Raw genomic sequence first — 9,811 nt, 5'->3', positions numbered from 1 at the left:
GGGGCCGGGGGCTCACCGGGAAACCTCGCCTCACGGTCTGCTTTTACAGGAGTACTTCTCCAGTCTAAGGGCAAACGATCAAAGGTAACGGGAAAGCTTCGTCGAGAGTGAAGTGATTTAATTACTATTGCCGTAATATGGGCACCCTACCTAGGGATGTGGTTAGGCTCGCGCCCGGAGCGTTCTCTCGGTACGGTTTTACTTCTCAGGTGCGACTCCCTGCCTGAGCTGCCGCCAGTCGCAGCCCGGTGCCCCCGTAGGTAAGAGTGAGCCTGCCCGGCGAGGCGCAATGGCTCTCAAGCGGTGGCTCGTCCAGGTTGGCTTCGGCCAGCTCAGCGGGACGCGGACTCTGTTCTCTTGCCTGGTGAAGAGGTGGCGGTCCCCGAGCTCGGCCCAGCTCGGCGGCTGCCTGGGGAGTTGCTCTCCGGCGGGTCTCTGGGAATGGCCTGTGTCAGCTTCAGCACCTCTCGGAAGAGTTCTTCTGGCCCGACGTCTCTGACTGATTTTAAGAAAATTAATGAGCAGTATTATGTTATTTTGTTGGTCTATCTCTGGGAAAGGTAGCAGGTGGAGAGGTAAACTTTTAACTTGTGCAGTTAGAACAATATAATTGGTTGCATCCTAGGTTTTATGTTGGTTTTATTTGGGTTTTTTTTTTTTACACTTAATGTGGGTGTTGAAATCAGTAATTTCTGAGGTTTATTAATGTGCCAAATCCTTGAAAGACATCTGTTCAAAAGTTGCCATTAGCTACTCGGATCTACAATAATATTTCTGTAGAACTTCTTGTATTTTAAAGCATAACTATGGTTAGTCAAGTGTGTTACTGTATTATTTATTTCAGGTATGTGGGCACATTCAATGACAGCTCAAGATTACCAGGATCTCATAGACAGAGGATGGCGAAGGTAAATTTAAAAAGAAAATACACAGCCGTGTTGTCAGTTTAGATACAATTTAGAATCCAGATCAAAAATTTAAGTCTGTGAAAACAGTTAACTGGTTTCCATAAGTAATTAAAATAGAAGTATTTGTCCAGTACTCTCTGACCTTTTTGTAACATGACACTGTTGAACAGGAAAATGTTTGGTTATTTTTGAAGGACAGTATTTTTAGTATAGCAGCAAAAAGCTGAAGAACTTGCTTCTCAACTTTTGTTACTCTTCGTATAATATTGTGATATTATTTCAACAAAAAAGGTTGGCCTTTCATTTAGTTTGCAGTATAAGCAACAAAAAATCAACACATATTTATTATTATTTTTAGAAGTGGAAAGTATGTCTACAAACCCATCATGAATCAAACGTGTTGTCCTCAATACACAATAAGGTAAGAAGCTTGAAATATGCTGCTGTAAATGATTTCACTGCTTCAGATATGTTCAGCCATTTGTGTTTACGGCTTTAAATACAGAATACTTGAAATGTTTATGTACTTTTAATGATACTTTGAATGCTAAATATACGCTGTTGGGTTTGTGCATAGGCACATCAGCGGCGCCATGGTGTTTTCCTGCAAGCAATCTACTGATTGCATACCCTTCCCCTTTGCTTCTGGGTTGCAGTCTAAAGCAAGAGTCCTGTGATTGCTCCCTTGCTCACAGGTTGCCGGTGAACCCGTGTGTCTGTATCCCACAAACAGTGCTCTAGTAGCCCAAATAAGACAGGCCGTCAGTTGGATAAGTATGAATATTATAGATACACTTTTCTGGCATTAGTAGTTAGTATCAATGCTGTATCTATAAAACACATAAGTGAAAAATTCTGGTGTATTAGCCTTCTAGGAAGCTTTTTTGAGGTCATCTTGGCATATTTTAGTGATTATAGTGATAGACACACAGCACATGCCATAATAATGCAGTACAAGGCAACATAATTTTAATAACTCAAAAGTGTTGATAAAATATTTGACTGCTTAATATAGGGAAACTTAAGAAATAATTAGAAAAATACAGATACAGTTTAATTTTTTAAAAGTGGTTCCTTAACATTTTTTTCTGCAATAATTTTTCACCAAAAAAATTGTCTTTTTTCTTTTTAAGATGCCAGGCTTTGTGTTTTCAGACCTCCAAATCTCACAAGAAAGTTCTGAAGAAAATGCTGAAATTTATTTCCAAAGGAGATGTTTCAAAAGCAGTGAGTGAAGGTAAGAAATTCTTAGTGTTTGAAAACAAATACTGATGTTTGAAAGGAGGATCAAGTACCTGCTTGAGTGATTGAATGGCTAATACACTTTGATTTGTGTATATAGACCCCTTCATAAAGGTTTGTGTAGGTTGTGTCTCTACAGTGTGTTTTAAATAAAGAGCACTATGTAGCCCAGAGACCAAATTGTGCATCCGACTTCCTCTATTGAAGAATATGTTTCTTTACTTTTAGTATAGACCAGCTTATTTTCTTTTCAATCTCTGGACACGGGCTTGCTTTCTAGCTGGGTGCTGTGGAGAATTAGACCCTGTTTTTACCTCCGTCATAAAGTGATAATCTGGAGAGGACTAAGCAGGACAGATGAGTGGCAGAAAGAAGGAGGAGCAAGCAGGGGAGAGGGTTTTTCTTCCAGCTGATTGAACAGTGACCCCTCATTTATCCAACACCAAAACCAGCTATTCTCAGTTGTGGTGGACCTTGTTGTGTTGATTCTGAACCATTATAATTTGCCTTGTGTATGTGTGTGTGTTAGGGGTTTTTTTGTTTGTGTTTGGCTTTCTTTTTTGGTCATGGTTTTTGTTTGAAGTTATGGCATGAGATCAGTTGACTACCCCAGTTCAGTGGAGAAAATAAAGCTGTTCTCATAAATGAGTTGGTGCTAGTAATTCAGGGTCATAAAGGAAGCTTTCTGTTTTCAGACTATTGCAAACAGTCGCTTTTTCTGTTGGAAAACAGCTGTAAAATTGGAAATTAATTAATTTAATGTTAATTGTACAAAGTGTGACCTGTGGTTATACAGGGTGAAATTCACTCATGCAGTTTCTGATTGTTTACAGAAGAGCCTATGGATTCCCATGTAGAGGATGCGGTTGCGTGTGATTTTGCATACAAAAGTGAATCTCATGTCAGTCAGTCGGAACTGACTCCCTTGAGTATGGATCACACTGAGAAGGTGGAAAATGAAGATAAGGACACAGGAAAAACAAAAGAAGACGTGAATAAGCAGAAGGTGGAATCGGGTTCTCTTCCACTCTGTGCAGATAAAGACATGCCAGTCCCTGGAGAACCGTCACGTTCGGCTAAAATTGTTCATGCACTGCCCAAGCCAGGTAGTAAAATTTCTGTTGGTAATTGGAATATACTGTCATGATTTCTCATGTTGCTGATGTCCTTCTTTTTAACTTGCCTAGGAAATCAAGAACTCTTTTTATTCCTTATACTATTCCCAATTTATGGATTTATAGTGTATAAGTTGAGAGGTGCTGCATGTTACTTGTTTTCTTGTTTTTTTTTTTCCTGAAAGTTGCATTGATTTTTCATTATATATTTTGGGGTTTATTTTTTTTTAGTTTAGTTCTTGAGAATACACATCTCCAGCTGACAGTTTCTGTAAGCTATTTAGACTGCAGTCAGATAGGTCAAGGTGATCGAATCTCATCAGACACTGGGACCGGTTTCCAGTTTGGGATACTTTCGTGTGCAGAATAAGACGTACATCCATCTTTCACTTTCTTCTGTGGGGTGTGGTGACTCGGGCTTTATGTGCCTTGAGATATGGTTGCGCAAGACTAAGCTGGATACAGCTCTGGCTGGTACTGCAGGAGTGCTAGTTACTGAGTTAGGCTAAGGCTTAACGTCTCTTGTGCAACAGTGGGAAACCCGTTTAAGACCCAACAAAAACACCTGAGGTGATGTTTTTACATGTCTTAATTTCTGCAGGTCATCTTGTTGTTACACAAATTGTGTTGCTTACACCCTGTGAATACACCCCAGTAAATAACTTGTTTAAGACTATTTTTTTACACTTTCATAGACTATTTGCCACAGACCTAACTGGCGCTGGAAATATGTTCAGTATATAGTTGTGTTTTCTTTAAGCATATTTTGTATGCTTAAAGAAAATTGTATCACTTTCTGCTAATATGAAAAAAAAAAAAAAAGAAAAAACCCCAGATTCTTCTGGCCCTTTATAAAGAATAAAACTTTTTCATCAGTTTGGGAGCTGCCTTGTTTTACCCAAGTATCTTTAGATTACAAAAACAGTGTCACTAGAGGATGTGAAATTAGGAAAAGCTGTAGTAATTCTTCCTTTTTTTTTTCTTTCTGTGAACTTAATACTACATTTCTGTAAGGAAATACAGTAAATATGTACAAGAAGTAAGGCAATATCCCTTATTTTACTTTCTGATGCATTTATATAATGCTACAGCTCTCAGGTGCCAGGTAGGTAAATGCTTATTCATTTCTACAGTTCCGTGTGAAAGTACATGGAATAGTGGTGGCATTTTTAATATAATAATATTAATAATTTTAGTATACTAATTTTAATAGTACGGTCACTTTTTTCAATATGGAAGTTATCCCTCTGTCAAACTTTTGAATCGTAACTGTAAAGATTTCTGAAATGCTGCCTTTGGGCTGAATTCGAACATGAAATCTTCTTCCTAAAAAAGGATAATCTCATTGTCAGTCATCTGACTGTAATCTTTTTGTGTGATAGCTGTTATGGTACCCCTTGCTGTGGCATGGGAGCCTGGAATCTACATCTGCTTGCAGTGGTGGTATGCTTTTCACATAGCTTGTTGTAACAGGGAAGACCATATGTGAGAGCTGGTGGGTGATCTCCTGCGTGATGTAATCATGCAGAGGAGTCCTTGGGGGTCCTCGAGGGAAACAGAAATGCTGGAAACTGCTGCTACCAGGATGAGTCCAGAATGCTGTGGGTTGCCTTTCCTATGGCTTCTCTTGAGTCCTGGCTGCGTTCTGGTGGGACATGGGCGATTTCTGGAAAGAAGATGGTAAGGGGTGGATGAATTATTGCCAGAATAATTCATTTGACCAACAGCCTGCACTGGAAAAGAAGGTAGAATTGCTGACAGACTCTTCATGGCCCAGAGGCTGCAGATGAGGCAGCCTTGTCTTACAGATCATGTTTCCAGTTTTGCATAGCGTCTATAATGGCTTGTTCAGAAAAATAAAAGGTATTTCTGAATTGCAGTTAGCCAATACATGGCAAGTAATGTTAGTTAAAATCCTAGTGAAGACTGGGTATGTTAGAGTTTCTGCATGTGTTGGGACGTCATACTAATTCCTAATTTCACTCTCCTATTACATGTTGTGCCAGTATTTATAAGAACTTCAAAGTACTTTTTCCTTCATAAAGGTTTTTGTCTCTTTCTATAGGTTGGCTAATTTAAAGTAATTATGGAAGGCTCATTCAGATTAGTTCAGGTTTTCACTAGCTTAACAAGGAATTTTGCATCTAAACAAAAATGAAAGTTTTCAGAAATGCTTCATCAGAAAATCAGCAGTGGAGCATAGAAGCAGTACTGTTACACGTTCCTGGAAAACTTGTCTAGAATTTTTAAGGCTGTATTTTTGATTCTGTGAAATGCAGTCAGAACTTTTATAGCCCTCATCTAGTTTATAGCTTATATAATTTGTATTTGTTGTACAGAACCCTCTTGGTTTTTAAATAATTAATGAAAAACTTTGGGTTATGTAAACTTCATTTTGGAAGCAAACTAAGTGGACCTTGACAGCAGATGGCAGTCTTGGGTAAAGATTATGGGTGTAAAGTTGCCATTGTTTTGAAAAAGGTTGTGGTAGGGTCTTCAGTTATGTTAAGAATAACATGGGTAAAACTTTAAGCACTGGAGATGCAGGTAAAGAAAGCTTGAACACTGTACTGTGTTTCAGAAAAGGAGCGTTTACTTCTAGAGAGGAGAAATATTCAGTAGTGTGCCTCTTTCTGGAGGTTTTAAATGAAATATAAAAGTGAATAATAAATGCATCAGAAAGTTTGTTTAATTTTTAATTTTTTCTTTTTAGAGTAGGTGGTGTCACAGGTCAAATTTAGTTTAAAGTTTTCCAGATAGAAAGTAGTTTAGTTTTCATCTTGGAAAATGTAGAGTCATTCTAAAACAAGATTGTTTAATTGCGTTTTTGTTCCTTTATAAACAAAACAGGTCATTGTCTTATAGGAATAATGGGCTGTTTCTGCACAGTTTCAGCTAGAAAAGAAGGTTTGCTTATGTCTGTACGCACATTCATTGTTTTAAGAAGTTTTTCTTGCTAACTTACAGCTTGTAGAAGATATGAGACATGAAACAGATCCAGATGCAAATGAAATACTCATTCTTCAAATGTATCATGAGTATTTTAAATAAATTATTTTTCTGACTTGTTTGCCCATGGACAGGTCACATAGTATCTGTGATTTCCTCATAATATTGTCCTTTTCTGGTGAATAATTTTAGCTGTATGGATGAAACAAATACTCAGAAACCTTAGCTGAGAGGTAAGAACATTCAATCATAAAATCTGCTAGTGTCATTGTAGGTTGTGTGAAGAGCACCAAAGTGGCATTAGCTCCTTTTCTAAGCATCTTGAGATACAGAGCATCTCAGGATGCTCTCAACATTTCAGCTGTCATGGAGTATGTGGAGAAACCAGACTGGATCTTTTCTGGGTGAGCCACAGAGACCTCGCTGCTAACTTGCCCCAGGAATGCACTTATAAACTCTGTGAATTCTGTATGGTATGCACATTAAAAATAATAGTTTACAGCCTTACTGATACTTAAAAGTTTATCCTAATACAAAGTCGTTTGCCAATTTCTATGATATATCTATTGGTAAAGAAAGATGCAGGCTGTGACTCTGAGGGCTGCAATTCTTTGCAGGTGAAGTGACTCTAAACACATCAGTGAGCTCTTAAAATATCAGTGCTCTCACCATTTCCAGTTTGCAGAAGGATATCACTGTTTTCCTTGTCCATGGAGACAAGGACCTGTGGTTTGAAGCAGGTAGAGGACAAGAAAGATGTCACTTTTGGCTAATAAGTTACTAGTAAGAAGAAAGAAAGAAGAGGAAAGAAGGCTCTAGTTACATTTGCATAGGAGTTCTGGAAAAAAGAACTTCCATGTAATTTCCAGGCCTCCAAGACAGTAAAGTGGGATAAACTGTAGTTAAGTCTGGGTTTGGATTCTTCTTTATTTTTCATAAATGTTAACAGAGTTGGCAAGGTGTCATCTTCCTAATGCTTTGAATGAAAGCGCCTAAAATGAAAGCACCTTCAAATGAAAGCACATTCAGGGTGCTTTCCCGTTTGAAAAGGTAAGTCTTTCAAAAGTTACCAGTATGTCTTTTGCAAATACATGGATTTCAGGAGAAAGCTAATGGCATAGAAGACTTCTTCAGCAGTTTGTCATAATATTTGTTACAGGTTTTGTTCTGTGCAAGGTATATGAGTGTATTTCCCTATAGGGGAGTAGGTTTTTTCCACTCTTCCTCTCCTTTTGAATTTTTTATTACAGCTCTTTTGGCCTCCAACTCATCTACCACTGCCTTAAAAAAAAAAAAAAAAAAAAAAAAAAAGAGAGAGAGAGAAGTAGAGTTACTTTATATAACATTAGCTAGCTGCTGATGAAATTTTGCGTGCAACTTTCCTTTGCTATGGAACTTGGAACAGCAGCTGCCAGGCTGAGACAGGTATTCCTTGAAAATGCTTATGCCTACCACCACTGCTTCCAGCACACAGTTCTTACACAGCTTCTAGGGTGAGGTATGGTCGTCAGTTACTTGTGTGCACTACATGGAATAGCCACCACCAAGGTACAACACTTAAGGAAAGACGAAAGGCAGCACTGAGAGTGTTAGGAAGATGTTTTTTTGCTTTTTTTAAGTTTTACGAATTTGAATTTATGGATTTACAATCAGTATCGATGAAAATAATACTGTCTAGGGAAATTGCTACTTGTAAGTACAATATTTGTTTGGTAACCATCCTTTCAGTGCATTTGGTGGGTAGTGTGGAGACCAGCCATCTTTTTTTTTTTTTCCTTCTTAATTGAAGAAAATTCTATGTTAATTTTTCTAGTACTGGCATTCTTATATCTTGACTTTTTATCTTACATTATTGTCCTAACTATACAATTAATCTGGTCCTTTCACGAGGAATTTGGACCAATCTACTTTTTATTTGTGCATGTCTTTGGATTTATATTCCTTTAAAACTAAGTTCTTGTAGTACGAATTACTATTTTCCATGCTGATTTGTTTTCTAGGTTTGACTTCTCATTTTAAGTAAATAGCATTTCACAAATAGAACATTATAAACAGTTGACCACGTAAATTGATAAAAGGAGGTAAATTGATAAAAGTGAATTGATTAATACAAACAGACAATCTGAATACAATTTTAAGCAAAGGTGTGAGCTTATGTAGTCTTTTACTCTTCTTTTGCGTGACAGCAAAACGTGACCAGCACTAATGGTGCTGGTGTTCGCAGCATTTCTATACATTCCATGAGGATTCCAGGTGACAAAAAATAAATGGTTTTTTTCTTTGTGTGTCTTTTATAGGAGTCTGTTGTGTAGCCACCTGGATTTTAATGCAATAGAACAATTCTCTGAATTTGGCTACGAGGTTTTGTGGTTGTGTTTTTTTCCTTTCAGTATTTTGAAGCTGATCCTGTAGCTGTTTGGATATAGTACACCAGCATACCTTACATTAAACAGGAGCTTTTCTTTCTTTCTGAGAGGTGGATGTGGCAAAATGATTTAAGGATAGGCTTAGCAGGAAGTCTTTTAATGTAAAAAATAAAATGTAACTTTGGCTCTGGAATGGAAACATAGTCAGGGTGTTTCCATATTAAACTGCTGCATTAAACAGCTGTCGAGGAAAAATTATTGCAACTTAGCTTGGCATTAGATGTTGTTGGTAGTTGTATATGGGAAAGAAATGTTATATTCAGACTATGGTCTGCAGTTAATGGTGATTTTAACCATTTCTTTTCAGTGACCAGGTGGGAAATACTTGTTTGTTACAAAACATGGTGTTTAATTCTTTGTGCCTTTGCAGGCAAAGGGGCTGACTTGAGCAAGCCACCGTGTCGAAAAGCAAAGGACATACGGAAAGAAAGAAAACTGCAGAAACTCCTTCAGAACCAGATGTGCACTTTTGAAGGCTCTCCGCTTCAAGCAGGAGATCAAGTTTTCCTCTTGCAAAACTCTCAATCTAAACCAAACCAACCTAAAACCATTGAAGACTTTGTTTTTGTCTCTTTACCTGATGATGCAGCACACAAATTAGAGGTAACATCTCGTTCACTGTTGTTGGAGGCAAATTAAAGAGAAGTCTAGTTAAGGAGTTTTTGAAATGCTTAGGTGTCTAGTGTCTGTGACTTCATGGAATGGTTATAATTTAAATCTTGGAATACATGTGGTACTGCATGATACATTTATGGTGCAGCTGAGCTGTATGTAACCGCAAGAGGGTACTCTTGCACTTGCAGTCAGCTGTAGCAGAGCCAAGTACAGTTACCAAAGTAACTTGTAAATTGATTTCATACAGTGTGACTTGAAAATGAAAGACTCTGAATTAACTCAGTGTTGAATGATGAGAGAGATTCAATATTTAGTTCTGCAGTATAGAAATACTTAAACTATCTATGCTGGTGAATCGTGACAAGAAAGCAGTAACTTCATAAAATTAAACAGATAAGAAGATAGCTGCTCCTTATAAACATCATTCATATGTGTTGATGTCTTTGGAAGCTGCGAAAGTGATGGTAGAAAATTTTACTTGGTCTAATGGTTGTCATTAGACCTATTAGTAATATACAGGCAGTCATCTGGAAGGCTTTTGGACTTTCTAACATTT

At 37.7% G+C, this 9,811-nt stretch overlaps 1 protein-coding gene across 1 annotated transcript in view; it reads left to right on the top strand.

Moving 5' to 3' along the window:
• Positions 1-846: 846 nt before the first annotated feature.
• ATE1 (arginyltransferase 1) overlaps positions 847-9,811 on the top strand; it is a 48,471-nt gene continuing 39,506 nt past the window's right edge. Inside the window, exons 1-5 of the mRNA XM_010286306.1 lie at positions 847-908; positions 1,267-1,329; positions 2,042-2,145; positions 2,984-3,256; positions 9,011-9,243. Of these exons, the coding sequence (XP_010284608.1) occupies positions 847-908; positions 1,267-1,329; positions 2,042-2,145; positions 2,984-3,256; positions 9,011-9,243 (735 nt within the window). The remainder of the gene's footprint in view (positions 909-1,266; positions 1,330-2,041; positions 2,146-2,983; positions 3,257-9,010; positions 9,244-9,811) is intronic.

The sequence above is a fragment of the Phaethon lepturus genome, unplaced genomic scaffold (genome assembly GCF_000687285.1).
Source record: "Phaethon lepturus isolate BGI_N335 unplaced genomic scaffold, ASM68728v1 scaffold8044, whole genome shotgun sequence".
NCBI lineage: Eukaryota > Metazoa > Chordata > Aves > Phaethontiformes > Phaethontidae > Phaethon > Phaethon lepturus.
Note: the sequence above shows the minus strand (reverse complement) of the source record. Positions and strands in the feature narration are given on the sequence as shown.